The sequence below is a fragment of the Echiichthys vipera genome (assembly GCF_963691815.1).
Source record: "Echiichthys vipera genome assembly, chromosome: 5".
NCBI lineage: Eukaryota > Metazoa > Chordata > Actinopteri > Perciformes > Trachinidae > Echiichthys > Echiichthys vipera.
Window position 1 is genome coordinate 29,595,556 of NC_139830.1, and position 18,382 is coordinate 29,613,937.

The following is an 18,382-nucleotide window of genomic DNA, read 5'->3' on the forward strand; positions in this document are numbered from 1 at the left end:
TGTCAGTGACGCTGCTGACAGCGGTTGGTCTGCCGGTAGAACTCGTCACTGCCAGTTATGCTGTGTTTACTTGTAATCTGAAATCGTGAACTTCCAACTTCTGAGTCAGGCTTGTAGTAAGTGCAGAAGTGTAATAGGAACATGTGTGTGCGTGTGTGGATTTAAGAGGGTAACATATAGGGGACGGACCGGAAGGAGAGAGGTGAATGTGTGTCAATAAAGTTTATAAAAGACTAACAAAAAAAATAACACACAGTGACCGTGAACATGACAAGATGGAGGCTCTGAAAGAACAGGCTCGCCTGCAGTTACATCTAACTGCCGAAGAGGCCTCTAGAAACAAGGTATCTAAAATCTTATAGACTTTAAACTTTAAACCAGTTTGATTTGATGCAAACCCGTTGAACCAGCATTTGACATGATGACATGCTCTGGCAAATTAAAAAGTAGCTTTCATCAGCAACCTGTGCTGACCATGTGACAAAGCTAAACCAAACTTTTCACTGGTAATAAGCAACATAACATGATCAACTGTTTGAGAAATGTAGAATATGCTATGATATCCTTAATATGTAGGTTTACATGGGTGAGTGGAGAGGTGTCTGTCTCCTCTCTAATATGTGTACAAGGGGTTGTTTTATTATGCTGGTGCCATGACTGATGACAGGATTGTGCTATAATAGGTGATGCACTTTTAAGACACTTTAAGCTTGCTGAAGTCTGCGATCATGTACTGACGTGCCAGAGCTTCTCTGATCAGATTTGTTGTTATTAAACTATATATTGAAGTAAGATCACCTGAGGCCCTCCAGTTATTTCTTTATTCATCATCTGGAAGGATTATCAACATGTACAAGTTTTCTTCACCACTGACAATATTATGTTTGTTTATAAACGGAACCACTCATGTCTGACAGGACCTGCACAATTTACTGCTGAGCTGAGGCAGGTTACATGAAGGAGCTTGCTCTCATTAAAGGTGGGAGCATGGTGCACTTTGTATTTCATTTACTAGAGTTCATGTGTACTTTTTGGGATGACAAAACAAGATATGGTCTTTGGTTCATGAGGGACTAGGTATGTCATAATATCATAAATGTAATATTCTTTGCCGATACCAGAGAAATATCATAATTCTTGATACCCAATTCAATACCACTGTAAAAAACAAAGACAAAACAGTCAGGCTCCAATTTCCGTGCTCGGCCATAGATTATGTCAAATTATAAGCGTAAAATTATCCCAGGGTCTTTTTCTGTTGGAGAAGCTACTGGGGGCCAGTTGGTAAGTCTTTCAAAACACTCTTTTAATAAATTCCAGGTTCACTAATAACTACAGTACTTTGGTGCTTCATTTAATGTGTAGAGACTCATATCATGCTACAGCAGGTCCTGTAATAGAAACAGGATTTTTTAGAGGGTAGAGACTGATATGGAAGGTCAGTCTCTGGCAGAGTCAAGTGCAGGAACTTCTGTGTCTCTAGCGGAGATTACACCAGCTTCGCGAGTCGAGTGCAGTCAGCATTTATGATATATGATTTAAATATTCATTACAGTATCATACCCATAGACTGTAAAACACAGACCCTCACGGCCCAAATTCTTCCGATGCTCCAGATTAGCATCTAGTGTATGTGCCATCGATATGTGGTAACAACATCCATGTGTTGGTACAGTTGATTGAAGAGCAAACCATCTTGTCACTTATAACACCACCACACGAATGCGAGAACGACGGGCACTAATGTTGATCGTATTACCGTTACAATAGTCTCTCATAATCGAATGTCCACAGCACACTGTGTCCATAACAGAGTTCACAGTTTTACACAAAGTATTTCCAGACATTTTATATACCACACTTTGACTTAAGAGTGTAGGTTGCATCCCTGCGGATCATGGACCATACGCCATTTCCTGCTTTCTTACTTCAGCTTGTTTTGGTAGCAATGGATGTGACGTCTGGTTACTCATAGACTACAACAATAAAAGCGCTAATTTCCTGAACCAAACTTTCCTGAATCAACTTTCAGATGGCAATGTTATCTGTTTTGGGGAGCTCTCATAGAAGCCCTAGTAGTTCATTCTCAATTAAGGAAAATTGGAGAATGTTGAAATAACTTTCCAGGACAATTTACTTTTATCCCATTTTCCATGGTTTTTCCATGACTGAAAAATTGATCAACTGTTTCCAAGATATGCGGGAACCCTGAGAATGTTGTATTGATTGTCAAAACTAAGTTGTGCACCTGGTCCTGAAGTGGTGGAGCAGAAAGTCCTTCTGTGAAAGCCGTTGGCTGGATACAGAGAGAACTCCAGCCTCCTCTTCCACCTCCATGCTCCGAGTAGCTGACTCAGCTGTCTGTAAAACACAACACATTATACAGGTTTGTTCAAGTGGCATTGTTTACATCATTAAAGGAAGCAAATCCACAAAGTAGGACTGAATCAATCTGATTGGTAAAGCCGCCTTAGAATACCCATATATCACGGTGATGACATCTAATTTCTTTAAACAATTCTATATCACTCCGCTTTCATCATTTTATACAGTGTTGGAACATTATATTTTTGTAAATGCTCATTAGCAGAAGACTTCATGGACGTAGTAGCTGAATCTGTCCATAAAAAAAATATTTAAATATTTTTTAGCAGATATCTTAGTTATTGAGGATTCAGAATTGAGCTAGCAAAGCAGTTTAGTGTTTAAAGTATGTGTGGTATTTATTCGGCCTTCAGTCTTCAACTTCAGGGTGTCTTAAAGCTCGCTTAACCTAGTTTAGCTTAAGTTGACTGGCTGACTTAACGGGCAGTAGAAACCATATCTGTTGCTAAAATCTGTCCATGGAACAAACAAAAAAATCAGAAGATATCTTTGTTAGAACAAGATTGAGCTAGCAAAGCATTTAAGTGTCCAGAACCGCGGACAACACCGAGCAGTGCAAACTTTCAACTGTTACTTGCAGACTTGGGTGGGAGAGCCTTTTCCCGGAAGAATAAGCAACTCTGTCTAGGTTGAGTTTCAGGTTGTGTGTGAACATCTATTGAGAAATGTCAGTCAGACAGGTAGAGATCCGTTCTGCTGCAAGTGTGTCGGACTGAGGAAAAGAGAGAATGAGTTGGGTGCCGTCTGCATTTCCAAGGACTGAACCTTGAGTAGTTACATGACAGGGTTCTGACACAGAGTCTCTCCAAAGTAATAAGTATGTGCGTTTTTTTAGGTAGGATGTGAGCAGGGAGAGTGCAGACCCTGAGATACCTAATTCCTGAAGAGTGGAAAAACGAATCTGGTGGTTAACTTGTCAAATACTGCAGAAAGGTCCAAAAGGATGAATGCAGAGGAGAGAGAGGCTGCCCTGCCGGGAGGATGGAGGTGGAGGACTGGGGTGGTCAAGGATGTGAGAAAAGATGGAGAAGAGTTTTCTGGGGCTTGGAAGGAGGATTGAATTTCAGTCTGATCGGAAGACTTTTTGGCTGCATAGATGGAGGCAGTGAAGGAGGAGAGAAGAGATTGATAGGTAACCAGGTCATCAGGGTGTTTTGATTTCTGCCATTTCCTTTCTGCTGCCTTTATAGTGGCTCTCTCAGTCAGACAACCCCGAGACTGGGGAGGACTTGCGAATCTGCCGTAGAGTAAGGGGACAAAGGAGGTCAAGAGAAGAGGACAGAGTAGAGAGGAGAGTGTCTGTGGCAGAGTAAGGATGCATGAGTGAAAAAGAGTTAGATGAAGGGAGGGCTGAAAGAACAGATGAGGCTAAAAGGAAGAAAAGAGGGATTGGATGTTGCGACGGACAGGTACTCTATCTGTTGATAAGAGCAGGTTGTCAGATGTGGAGAGTGGGAGAGAGAAGATATGAAGAAGTGGTCGTAGACATGAAGTGGAGTTACAGTGAGGTTGGAGGTAGAGCAGTTTCTGGTAAATATGAGACCAAGGAGGTTACCAGCTTTGTAAGTAGGTGGAGAGGGAGTGAGCAAAAGAGAAAAAGAGGAAAGTAACAGTAAATCAGATGACTTCTCTGACTGGATGTTGAAGTCGCCTAGAAGAACAAGTGGAGGGCCATTTTCTGGGATGTTTGAAAGGAGGACATCTAGTTCCTCTAGGAAGTCTCCCAATGAACCTGGTGGATGGTAAAGAACGACAATGTTTAATTGTTCTGGATTAGCCACAGTCACACTTTTTTCTGCCACATGTTTCAGCCTTCATCCAGAGCAGGTATTCTGCCTTATTGTGTCAACATTTTTACATCGAGGGATATTCCACAGCACGGCAGAGGGGTTTTATGAAGACCTTGTGAAAATAACACTAGCGATTGTCCCACCAATGAGAATTTGGTCAGACAAGCGCATATCAACCAACCAATCAATCAACCAACCACGCAGAAGATGTCAGCCGTAAAAGAGACAAGCTCGAAAGGTCACTTCAATCCCTCAGTCAACAGCACTGTCTTCACAGTGTGGTTTATCCAAACTGATCCTCGATTTGCCTCACATGGTAGTTTATTGGCAGAGAACAGCTGCTGTTAGGTTGTTTGCAGGTTGTAGCAGGTATACTGACATACCTCCAAGGCACTGACATTCTAAGACTTGTCAAGTGCTTCGTTGAGAAATTCACACACATGAAGTGTGTGAGAATGAAACTTAATTATACCTGTCATACCATATAAGTAATTAGAATTCCTTTGTAAGGCCTTCCAAGGAACCAAGCAGGAATATGAAGCAATATGATGAATGTCTTTCCCAAAAGGCATTAGACATTTCATCAGAAATTAAAGTGACTTTATACATATTCTGTTCTTTGCTACCTATTATGGAGTGGCAATAACAGTTGGAGAATGTCACCACCCCATCTATTTCCCCTTAACTTCTAGCTAGCTTCTTCCATTTTTATTTTTGACATTATTTTTTTCATATACTTTTGAACCCAAGCCTCAAATTTAAAACAGTTTGTCACCAACCTGTGCAGTGAGCTCATCCTTCTGTTCTGCAGCCTTTTTTGTGTCAGGAAGTGTTCTGTGAAAAACAGTTAACATACAAAGTGAGACACTGGCCCTCATTTATCAAACGAACGTACGGCAGAAAAACATGCGTACGACCATTTCCAGGCAAACTTCGGCATTTATCAATTTGGACGTGAGCGGGAGCTACGATCAAATCTCACGTCAGGTCTGAGATTGTGTACGCCAATTTAAGCCTGTGGATTTGCGGTGCAGCAAAACCTGGCTGAAAATAATTAACAAACCTCAGCTGTCATTAAGCATTAGCAGTCACATATTAAGAACAGATCAAAACGGATTCTTAAAACGAATAAAAAAAACAAAAATTGTAGTGATTGTACTCATGTGCGTCTGAAGGCACCATCCATGAATGATTACGCATTAATCAATCGCAAAAACTACCACTCGATAAATGTACAGGTGATTTGTGATGCCAAGCTGTTGCTTTTAAACTTGGTGGCCAGGGGGTACACACGATTCTTTTATATTTCAAAACAGCTCGGCTCCAGCCCCCCGCGACCCCGACAGGGACAAGCGGTTGAAGATGAATGAATGAAAAGGAAAGCGCACTGCAGAGCCAAAGTCATCTCCTCTGTTAGTGGCTACCCTCGATAAATTGCATTAAATCAAACAAGGTATCAGATGATTAACATCTTGGTATGGTTCTTCTAGGTGACAAAGGTTATCCTCTCACGGAATACCTAATAACCCCGCTGGCAAACCCCGCTACAGAGCAGGAGCGCAGGTTCAGCAGTGCGCACACACGCACACAGGTCACAGTGGAGCGCTGCTTCGGGTTGACTGCCTCCGTTATTCTTTTCCATACAGCGTTTTTATGGGCCCCTTTTATTCCACTCTTAAGACTGCCAAAAAACACATCTTTCTTTTGCTCCATGTCGGATGTCAGGATGCCGATCTCTGTGTCGGAAAAGTGTCTTTTCTTCCCAGAGTTTCTTCTCTCCATGTTTGACCTCAGTGACCGAGGCCTCCGAACCAGGAATATTTAAGGGCGTAACATGTTAATGACGATCGAATTCAGCTGCCGCATTTATCAAGGCCCGCTCATTCGTACGCTGAGATTGGTCCGATACGAATGTTTCATAAATCACACGTGGGTCCTGTCCTACGACCAATTCTGCGCTCAGATCTGCGCCCGTTTTCACACAAGATTGATAAATGAGGGCCAATGTGTGCAAAAGACAACTTAAAGGTGTAGGATCCATTCAAATCGTGATTCCTATCTTCTAAGATTCATAATCGATTCATAACTTCCAAAAATGTTTTTAAAAAAACTCTTTTTCTGTCTCATGGTGCCAGTTTGCGACTTCCGTAGAACACTGTTGCAGGAAGCTACCGGCTAGTCAGTCACTGCCAGCCCGGTCGTCATTAAAGGCAAGTATTTGGGGCGCACTTTAGATTTGACGACCTCCAGGGAAGGAGAAGCTGGACATGACTCAATATGTGAGGTTTGCAAAATAAAAGTCAAGTACTTCGACAACACTACAAACGCCCACTGGGGTCAAGTGAGCCGTCATTTACTTCTCTGTAGTCAAACCAGTTGGCTCTATAATTGTAGTGCGCCCGTATTCGACATTTATGGTAACTGCATTGAAACTCCTCAGAGGAGCACTTTACTGTCATTCTGTCTCACTCTGCAGTATAAAACTCTGACATGAAGGTAAACACTTTACTGTCATTCTGTCTCACTCTGCAGTATAAAACTCTGACATGAAGGTAAACACTTTACTGTCATTCTGTCTCACTCTGCAGTATAAAACTCTGACATGAAGGTAAACACTTTACTGTCATTCTGTCTCACTCTGCAGTATAAAACTCTGACATGAAGGTAAACACTTTACTGTCATTCTGTCTCACTCTGCTTTATAAAACTCTGACATGAAGATAAAACACTTTACTGTCATCCTGTCTCACTCTGCAGTCTAAAACTCTGACATGAAGGTAAACACTTTACTGTCATTCTGTCTCACTCTGCAGTCTAAAACTCTGACATGAAGATAAAACACTTTACTGTCATCCTGTCTCACTCTGCAGTCTAAAACTCTGACATGAAGGTAAACACTTTACTGCCATTCTGTCTCACTCTGCAGTATAAAACTCTGACATGAAGGTAAACACTTTACTGTCATTCTGTCTCACTCTGCAGTATAAAACTCTGACATGAAGGTAAACACTTTACTGTCATTCACCAACAATGTAGTTAGTGAACCCAGAGTGAACCCGGAGTGTTTAGCCGAGGCAGGCTGTTAGCAACTGTTAGTGACTCTTGTCTCTTAAAATATTATAAATTACAGGAAAATTCATGGAGAATAAGATGTAATCCTCTTTTGCAATGTACCATATTTTTTTGACATATTTTAACAGGTAATGCATAATTGTGAAATGTTATTTAGAAAACGCCAAGGGTTTTCAGCATTTGTCCTAGTCTTTATTGCAAATATGCATGAAAATGGTATTTTTAAAATAATCCTAATCAAATCTTTTTTTAAGTAATGTATTAAAATGAAGTAACAGACATTCTAGGTGGAAATAGATATTTAACATTTCTCCTTTTGTTGTGGTTACACCACATTTCAGGGGCAATCTGTCTTTCCTTGGTTCAAAAGCTATTTGAAATTACATGAAACCAACAGAAACACAAAATATAAATGTTTGCAAACCCGATGTAAGCTAAAATTAAAATTGTTTTACAACAATTGCAGTGTTTCCCCCAGGTTTACAGCATGGATTTAAACTGAATGCAGACTCAGTTTAAATCAGTGTATTGCACAATGAGCTACACTCGGCATCAGAAAATGTCTTTTAAATAATTGTCCAAAACGTCCAAATGATGTTCTCCAAAAGAAACAGTCCAAAGTTAAATCAAAAAACACTTTATGGTTTCAAGCATAACAAAATAAAGAAATAATTTCAGTTTGTTTAATTTTGTTTAAGTTGGGTTTTTTTCAGGAGTGAATCATCTTCTCAATCTAAATAATAAAGGATCTCTGATAAGTTTCAGTTTCGTTTTTCCTGTTCCTGGAACAGGAACTGGTTCTTCGAACAAGTGAATCTCCAACAAGTTTTCTGAGATTTATAAACACACACAACCATGTAGAGACATAATTTACATGCTGTAGTGCAAATAAGATCAATAACATATGGCTGTTTCGTTTGTTTACTAAAAGGACAAGGTATAGAGATTTTCTACAGGAGAGGGATCCTTAAATGACTTCTGTTGTGTCTGACGCTATTCAGAAAATACAAATAAATTAAATTGATGTCCTAATATAATGGTAGGGGAAACACTGATCTTTGAGTTGCTCATAATGCAAACTCTTATTTGTCACTGACCCATTAACCGTCTCTACCTTGACTGATCAGCTCAGTCTGTGTGTCTCTGTCACTACCAGTGTTGCACGGTAAATCGATAGTAGAAAGGTATTGCGGTGCCCTGCCGTTAGAAACTATTTCAGGTTGTATAGGTATCTGCACTTTATGAACATTGCGTGACAGCGGGGCAGCGTGTCTGTGTGCAGCTTCTCTCTCCTTCATCACTGCCTGCAGCCAGAGTGGGCGTGGTTTCACTGTGACAGACAGTCACAGAGGGACAGACAAGGCTGAAAGTGGCGTAAGTGCTCCTGCTGATCATCCTAGGATTGTTGAAAAAGCGGACGACGTAGTCGACATTAAGGGCAGGCCCACGGACATAACAGAGCCCGTCTGTCAACAAAGCTATAAATCGATACAGACCAAGGGAGCTAACCTGTCCAACTTGGAGAAAAATCGAGCTGACTGGGTCATTTGTATTGTACTGTAGGCACTACTGTAGTTTGCAGGGTTTGAACTTTATCAACATGAAGTGCAAATGGTAAATTTCCCTTTGTGGGACGCATAAAGGTTTATCTTATTTTATGAATTGCCAGACTTACAGTTAATGTAATTTATGTTAATTATTTCTATGCTGAATAAAATTGTAGTTAATGTGCTGTTCATTTTTTTCTACTACAAGCACTGAGCTTTTTTAATGGCAGATCAGGTTATTTAATTCTCTTTGAGAGAAGGCTAATGAACAAAACAAGGAGACACTTGGATACAGAGATGCTTGTAACCACATTGGCAGCTAAGTCACTTATCAAACTGAAATGATAATGATATGATAATAATTATTATATTGAAACATAAGCATAATTGATCATAATTGGTAGTAATGAGATTTAATACAATTCTAAAGTGGCAGATATAATTCTGCGGCGGGCTGCCACCACAGAGTGAGCAGCTGTCCTCAATAGAGATGGGAATTGATCATATTTTATTACCAATGCCATTATCAACTCTGCTTATTGGTCAGATTCCTGATCAATTACCTATTGATTCCTGATCAATTTCTTGTGTGGAAAAAGCTGGCCCACACGGGTTTCCAGCATCAACGCAACTGTTTAATTATCCGAGTCTGCATGAAAACACAGTGTGGATGAAATAAGGGGAATATTGGTTTTCTTAGCCAGAAATCTGCTTTGCCAGCCTGCATGGAACCAATGTTGACATAACAGTCAGAGGCACGTGCCTGCAGGATAAAAGTGTATGCAATGCCTCCGATTCAGATTCCACTTTGTTACCCAGGTGCTCCTCTGGAAAGATTCCCATTCCCAGTCCTCAAATAGTTGACTGAAATGTAGCTCAACCATGTCATGTAATGTGTTACTTCAGTACACAACACATACTGTCACTGTTACACTCTGCCCAAGGTTTGGGTCACACAGAGAAGATTGTTTGACATCGGGCGTGATGTCTTTGGACAGTGGAAGGAGGCGGAGAACCCGGGGAGAACCCACGCAGACACGGTGAGGCGACAGTGCTAACCACCGTGCAGCCCCCAGATGTAAACATAAACATTACAAAACAGTCCTAGTTTATTTCCTATTGCAGTGTATGTGAATGACATCAGCTGACACGAAGGTCTATAGACTTTTTCAACGGATTCAATTTGTAGGCAACAGCCTTGGTCCTTGTTAACTTCCTGTCAGCTGCTGTCATTCACATACACTGCAACAGGAAATAAACTAGGACTGTTTTGGAATGTTTACGTCTTTGAAAAGGTCTATAGGGTTATTCATAAGGTACTGTCCATAACTTTGTCTGAAGAGAGGAAAACTAAGGGACGTTCTGACATTTTACACCAACAGTTACTTTTTTTTCTGAAGCTATTGTGTCGCTCCCTAAAGGCGGGTGTAAAGTCAAGTCTTCATTTTAAATATAATGTTAATTGTAAGGGAATGAGTGAGTAGAGCTGACTAAAGCTGTCATTGTCCCCACAGAGGTTGAACTAATGTTACCCGGCCTATGACGTTAGCTTACCGTTATGAAAAATGAAATGCCATGTAATGGAATTCAAAGCAAAGTTAACGTTCCATACCGATGTCTTATGGTCCCGTGCCCTTGTCTCCCATCGGCTGCTGTGTCCGGAGCTATTTACTTCCATTCATTCTTGGTTTGTATTCCTTATTTCTCTGTTGACTAAGTTAAATGAAGAGATGAGTACTGTAAGGTAACGCCAAAGAAGCAAGGCTAATAGAAGGAGGCTGGGACACAAAAATTAAATGTCTGAGCTTTGGGGTTTAACGCATGCGCAATGGCACTGGAGCTGTCCATGTTTCCAGCTGATGGCCCTAGAAATAAAGTGAGGGTTTCTGAAAACTGGAAACCATCACTTTCACGTTCTATGGCCGTGTCTTTCTTTCATTTTTTTTTTACATCTTTATTAATAACACAGATAAATTTAAGTGCAGTGACAAAATCAATGCTACATACGTCAAGTATGATTACATCCCAGAACAAAGTCTCAACTCTCAAACATAATACGGAAATTGCCTAACAAACGTTTCTGCGCATGTGTGGGACCCCCGGCCCGGACATTTTTTTTGTGTGTGTCCCAGCCTCCTTCTATTAGTCTTGCAGAGAAGTGACGTCTTCTTCTTCTTCGGGTTTGGCGGACTGGACACTGCGATGGCGAATTGCTGCCCTCTACTGTTGTTGTTGTTGTTGTTGTTCCTCCTCCTCTTCTTCTTCTTCTTCTTCTTCGACTGAGTTTATTAAAAACACAATTACCTAATCCATTGTTGACTATAAAATAAAAAAACAGTAAGGTCAAGCAATTTCGGAATATCATATATTCTACTATTCTCTCTCTCTCTCTCTCTCTCTCTCTCTCTCTCTCTCTCTCTCTCTCTCTCTCTCTCTCTCTCTCTCTCTCTCTCAAGCTCTCTGGTGGTACTTGAAAGAATCTCCAAAATAAAAAAAGGGAACATTAATTACTAAATAAATATAATACTATCAAAATACTACAACTTTCTAAAGAAAAGACTTTAAACTTTAAAGATAAGATAAAGATAATTTAAAATAAGTTTAGCGTGTCCTGTAATACTGCTACGTACTCACATTCATGAGTTACAAGCTAAACTGTGATGGAAGAGAGAAAGCTGAGGTAAAAAGATTGGTTTGAAAACACTGAAATCGTGGCTCCAAATGGGTCAAGCTTCCGCAATTTGACACAAGGCTACTTCTGTTTTCAGCCTGAAAATAGACAGATTGACAAAGCACCAGTAGCCTCTATCCAAGCCCCCACCACAGCGACTTCCTAGTTGATCCTATCAGGAAGTGCCAAATCTGCAGTTCTCTGAGTGTCCACTAGGAGCAGGCTTCATAATAGAGCAGTTTCTCATTGACCCCCATGTTAAACAGACCGTTTTCACAGCATCATTAAACCTGTTTAAGGCCTGGGACAAAAACCATTCTAGTCGGTATGTTTAGGTCATATCTCCATGACAACACTGAGGGAGGTGATTTTTTTTTGTACCAGGCTAGTTTTTATTTTATTGGAGGTTAATGTTTATTAATTCTTGGTTTGTATCCCTTATTTCTCTGTTGACTGGGTTAAGTTACTAAATGAAGAGATGAGTACTGTAAGGCCTGGGACAAAAACCATTCTAGTCGGTATGTTTAGGTCATATCTCCATGACAACACTGAGGGGGGTGATTTTTTTTTTGTACCAGGCTAGTTTTTAATTTTTTGGAGGTTAATGTTTATGAATGATTAGGGGCGGTGCCTATTGAGTGACAGCTAGCCCCTGGCCCTCAACTCTACTCAGAGGTATATGTCATCCAGATGGACGGATCTCCCTCCCCCCAACGTCACATACATGCCCTTTTTTGGTAAGAGGAAATGAGGTGCAATCAGAGTCGATGGCGACTCCCGTAGACGAGGACGATTCGATCCAGATGAGAGAATGGACCCCAACGTCCATTTTTTTATACAGTCTATGCCTCTGTTCAGCATCTCAATGCAACCATCCGTATCCTCAATCATTTCACAGCGGCCAGATGTGTGTCACTCACCATAAGAAATTAGTTCCTAGTTACTTATCTGAAAAAGTAACTTAGTAAAGTAATTAGTTACTTTGTCACAAATTAGCTTAAGGCCTGTGATATTGTAAAATCTGCAAGCGGGGGGAGGGGGGGGGGGGTCTGTAGTGTTCGCACAAACTGTGCCTGAGTGTCAGCTCTCACTCAGAGATACTCTGTTTGCCGGGCACCAGTGAAAAGAAATCTGATCACATCCAGGAGGTTGAAGTTTATGTAGCTGCTGTTGAGACTGCTGGTTATTTGGTTAAATAGTTGGCATAATTCAGTACTGTCTGTTTTTGCTTTTCTGTCAACAAATTCCACTGTATGCTTCCCATCCCATTTAATCTCCCTGAGGTCCAAACCATTTGTTTTGTTATATCTGTTAAACGTTTTTATGATGCCAGATCTGACTTTAGTTTATCAGAATCAGAATTAGAATCAGAAATACATTAATAATCCAAGTGAGAAATTTATTTTCGTTGCAAACTCCAGCTATACAAACAACATATTAACAACAACAATATATACATACAATAAACTATATATTTGGAAAAACAGAAATATAAAACTATATATATATATATATATATATATATATATATATATATATATATATATATATATATAACTATATATGTATAGTATATAAAATAACAAATCTACAATAGTAATATATATACAAAAGTACTGTAATAATGAGCAAACTACCGTAGGAATGTGCAAAGAACCGATTGTTTATGATTCAGTCCATATTACATCGTTATATATATATATATATATATATATATATATATATATATATATATATATGTTACATGGTGGTGTGGTGGTCAGCACTGTCGCCTCACAGCAAGAAGGTTCCTGGTTTGAATCCTGGCTGGGGCATGTTCTGCCCGTGTCTGCGTGGATTTTTCTCCGGGTTCTCCGGTTTCCCTCCACAGTCCAAAGACATGCTTGTGTTAGGGTAATTGATGGCTCTAAAAAAAATTCCCCGTAGGTGTGAATGGTTGTCTGTCTCTGTATGTCTCTATGTGCCCTGTATCAATCGGCTGCTCCAGGACGAGTCTCTCCATGGTCTTCATGATGTGGGACGTCAGGGCCACCGGTCTGTAGTTGTGACGGGCCACTGGGACGCGGTGTCTTTGGCACAGGCACGAGGCAGGGCGTGTTCCACAGCACAGGGACTCTCCGGAGGTGCAGGCTCAGGCTGAAGACTTGACTCAGTACTCCACACAGCTGAGGGGCACAGGCTTTAAGCACCCTTGGAAATACGCCATCGGGGCCTGCAGCTTTGCCAGAGTGGAGTCAGCAATACAAGTCAGACACACATTTTATTTGCGCTTTTTTCAAGCACCTCGTTTCTCTTTTGAAAATTGAATGTATTAATGTTTTTCTGGCATGGTTATGTCATGCTATTGTATTTATTTATTTTATTTAAATTTATGTGCGTGTGTGTGCCTCTCTAACATTTGGTTGGTAAAATAAATACGTTGTAAATTCAATTCAGAGTGTCTTTTGTGTCTGGCATGGATATATTCTTGAGTCTAAGGTAACATACATAAAATAAAATTGTTTGAATTGTGAAATGGGTTTGGCTAAAAGAAAATGTTGGTTTCGTCTATACTTCTAGGTACATTTACTTTAGAAGAAGAAGAAGAATTACTTTATTTATCCCGCACTTATTATTAATCATGTTACACACACAGACCCGAAATACACACATGCACAAACAGGGCCTATACATGCAGTCATATTTATCAGATAGATCTCAGTTTGTACATGTTAATGACAAATCCTCCATTCACACTAAAGCTAGTCACGGAGTCCCACAGGGTTCTGTCCTTGGACCGATTCTATTCACCTTATATATGCTTCCCTTAGCAAATATTATAAGGAAGCACTCAATTTTCATTGTTATGCTGATGATACACAATTATATTTGTCGATCAAACCAGATGAAACCGATCAGTTAGATAAACTTCAAATGTGCATTAAGGAATCTGGGTGTTATTTTTGATGTCCTTCGATTCTCACATGAAACTTACGACAAGGAATGCATATTTTCACCTGCGTATTATTGCGAAAATTAGGAACATTGTGTCTAAGAAAGATGCAGAAAACTAGTCCATGCATTTGCTATTTCTAGGCTGGACTACTGCAACTCCTTATTATTAGGCTGCTCCAATAAGTCTGTTAAGAGTCTCCAGTTGGTCCAAAATGCTGCAGCTCGATCATTAACTAAAACAAATCAAAGAGAACATATTTCTCCTGTATTAGCTTCTTTGCACTGGCTACCTGTAAAATCTAGAATAGAATTTAAAATCCTTCTCCTGACCTACAAAGCTCTTATTGGTCAGGCTCGGTCGCATCTTAAAGAGCTCATAGTACCGTATTACCCGACTAGATCACTGCGCTCTGAGAATGCAGTGCTACTCGTCGTTCCTAAAGTCTCCAAAAGTAGAATGGGAGGCAGAGCCTTCAGCTACCATATTTAAATCAAATCTAATCAACCTTTATTTATATGGCGCTTTTCATACAGAAAAGTATCGTAAAGTGCCTTACAGAGATGTACAGAAAAAGAGAAACATCAAATAAAATCAGGAGAAGAAAGTTAAAAGAACCCAACTCTCCCACAGTCATGCACAGAGACATACACAAATATGTATACATTCATACACACATTCACACATACACACACAGCAACGCTGACACACAGACACACACACTCACACCTACACAAACACTAGCTGTTACTACAGAGACATGGCCGGGCAGCGAGACCTGAGGTACAGAGGAGGCTAGAGGAAGCTACCTCTGGGGGGGCCAACCACACAGGGAGAGATCCCAGTCCAAGGTCGCAGGGATCACCGCCACAGAGACCACCCCAACCCGGGCAGACAGGAGGCTCCGCACCAAGGTGCAGAGACACTCTAACATCTCTCCTTAATTGCTTGTATAGGTCCTGTTTGTGCATGTGTGTATTGCGGGCCTGTGTGTGTAACATGTATAATAATAAGAGTGAAAAAATTCAATTTCCCCGTGCGGGATAAATAAAGTAATTCTTCTTCTTCTTCTTCTTCTTCTGAGGCTCTCCGACAGGCTGTTCCACAGTTGGGGCCCATAACAACTGAAAGCCGCCTCCCCGTGCTTTTTTGAACTTACCTGTGGTATGGTTAAAAGGCCGGTGCCGGAGGACCTCAGGGTCCGCGGCGGCCGATAAGGTAAAAGCAAATCAGAGAGGTAAGAAGGCCCAAGACCGTTAAGACACTAGTAGAAGAACTTTAAAATCAATCCTGAAATGCACGGGGAGCCAATGCAGCGACTTTAAAACTGGTGTTATGTGCTCCCGCCCTCTGGTCCTTGTCAGCACTCGTGCAGCTGAGTTTTGTAATAATTGTAGATTCGAAATGCTCTTTTTGGGAAGGCCAGAGAGCAGGGCATTACAGTAGTACAGTAGCCCTTAACGACAAAAGATAAAAGCATGCATCAGCACCTCCGTGCTGGCCTGAGAGAGAAACGGGCGGACTCTGGCTATGTTCTTAAGATGGTAAAAACCTATTTTTGTCATATTTTTGATTTGTGGAATAAAACTGAGCTCAGAGTCAAAAATCACACCCAGATTTTTTTTTACAGATTGTGATAGTTTAAAATTCTTTAGCTTTGGTAAAAGTTTCTCTTTCTGGCCCTCAGGACCAATGAGTAAAATCTCTGTTTTGTCCTGGTTAAGCTGAAGGAAATTCCCTGCCATCCATGTCTTGATATCTAAAATGCAGTTAAAAAGGACATCAATAGGCCCTGTGTCAAGCTCCAAGCTCCTCTCCTGTGGAACCAACTCCCAAGTGTTATCCGAAATACAGACACTGTCCCCATATTTAAGAGTGAACTTAAAACTTTCCTTTTGATAAAGCTTACAGCTAGGGCTTACGAGCCCTTAACAATGTTGTTATTTTTAAGCTGATTTTGTTCTGCTTAATTCTGCTGCTATAGGCCTAGTCTGCTGGGAGATAATCCTTTTCCAGATACTCTGAGCTTCTCTCCTCTCTGTCTGTATCATTCATGTCTCATCAATGCATGTTACTAATTCAACTTCTTCCCCGGAGTTGTTTGTGCTTTGTCGTCTCGCAGGTCTCTGCTGATCGTGGTGGTGCCTTGCTGTGGTCCTGCGTGATGCTTCCTGCTACTATTATATTCTATAACCTTAGCTGTGCTTGTTTCTACTATTCTGCTGTTTTAACTGCCATAACATATAAGTCATATTCACATTACTAAAGATATTATTATAGTTACTGGAAGTGTGTCTATCTCTGTCTTTGTGTCTGTCTTTGTCTCTCTCTGTCCATCTGTCCGTCTTTTCTCTCTTTCTCTCTCCTTTTCTTCCTCCCCAACCGGTCAAGACAGATGGCCGTCCTCCATAGATCTGTGTCTGTCTGACGTTCCTGCCTGTAATAGGGAAGGTTTTCGTTGCCATCGTACTCTCAGGGGAATTGTTGGGTCTATGTTTATCATAAATAAGTCATAGAGTGTGGTCTTTACCTAGTTTGTAAAGTGTCCTGAGATAACTTTTGCTATGATTTGGCACTATAAATAAAATTGAATTGAATAAAAATTGAATTGAATAGAGACAGAGACAGACAACATTCACACCTACGAGCAATTTAGAGTCATCAATTAACCTAATTGTTGACTGTGGGAGGAAGCCAGAGAACCCATTAGGAGAACCTGCAAATTCCACACAGAAGGGCAACGCAAGAAGCTCATTTCCTGAGATCCAGGGGAGGGTGGGTGTGGAGCAGAAAACCTGAATAAATACTCCACAGGTGCTTTCTGTGATATAACGTTTTTTGATCATTTTTCTTTGAACATTAGTGTGCACAGAGACAACACTCTCAAAGAAAACAAGGGAATGATCAGAGAGAGAAACCTCAGTTACAACATTAGAAATGCCAATACCTCTGAACATTACCAAGTCATGAGTGCGCCCTTTGTTGTGTGTGGGCTCCATCACATGCTGAATCAGTCCAGTGCAAGGTTTGGTTTTATTTCTTTTTTATTTCTTAGTTCGAGGTGTAGAGCTTCTGGGTCTTATTTGGAAATAGTATTAATATGCTTAATCTTGTGTCATACAGTGTAGATGGTCTGAATCATCCCATTAAGAGGAAGAAGATACTGAGCCAACTGAAGAAATTACAATGTTCAATGGCTTTACTACAACTGACACATCTTACAGACACTGAACATACAAAATTCAAAAAGGAATGGCTGTACCAGATATTATTATCAAGATTGTACTTGATAATAAAATCATCAATTAAAAATGTTTTTCCTGCCAAAGACCTGGTACTTAAAAAAGCTAGGTTTAGTGTGTTAAAGGACACTGGCATACGGTCATCAGCACAGGAGACTGTTTGGGTGCATGGAAGCAAGATCGCTTGCTGACTAGGGCGATCCCGACCGTTGCCAGAACGTGAGTGCAGTTTCGTGAGTCTCACTGGGATGGGTAAGGGAGAGGAGGGAGAGTGTTTGGGCAGAGCAGCAGTAAACCTGTATTACCACACGGGGGAGCTAGCTCTGTGTGTGAGGTGCGTGGTGTCATGGTTGGAGTAGATGGTCGCTGGAAAGAGAGAAAGGTCTTTGTAGCCTATGCTTGGTTGGCTAGCAGTTAGCTAGACTGATAGTATAGCTTTATCAAGAGAGGCAGTGGAGGCTTACACATGAGTGAGACCTTGTCTAAACTGTTAGCTTACCGGTATGGGCCCAAATACTAGGCTGGGTGTTCCTTAAACTCTGCTGCTCTGTCTGCTGCTCTGCTTAAGACATTGTTGGCTTTTGGTGAAGCCACTGTTAAACATTTGTAGTGAAAACACACTCATCTAAGTGATTTCATGTGCCTATGCTAAACAAATATACTGTATATAGAATTCTCCAGGAATTCAACATTAACAAATCACAAAAAACACAACATTGCTCCTCTAAGAATATGTTAGAGCA

General features: G+C 40.7%; 1 protein-coding gene across 2 annotated transcripts in view; it reads right to left on the minus strand.

Moving 5' to 3' along the window:
* nlrx1 (NLR family member X1) overlaps positions 1–10,545 on the minus strand; it is a 36,844-nt gene extending 26,299 nt beyond the window's left edge. For both annotated transcript variants that reach the window (XM_083913811.1, XM_083913810.1), the window contains exons 1-3: positions 10,407–10,545; positions 4,955–5,009; positions 2,249–2,361 (exon numbers count right to left, since the gene is read on the minus strand). In XM_083913811.1, the coding sequence (XP_083769937.1) occupies positions 2,249–2,361; positions 4,955–4,971 (130 nt within the window). In that variant the 5' untranslated portion in view covers positions 4,972–5,009; positions 10,407–10,545. The remainder of the gene's footprint in view (positions 1–2,248; positions 2,362–4,954; positions 5,010–10,406) is intronic.
* Positions 10,546–18,382: the final 7,837 nt, after the last annotated feature.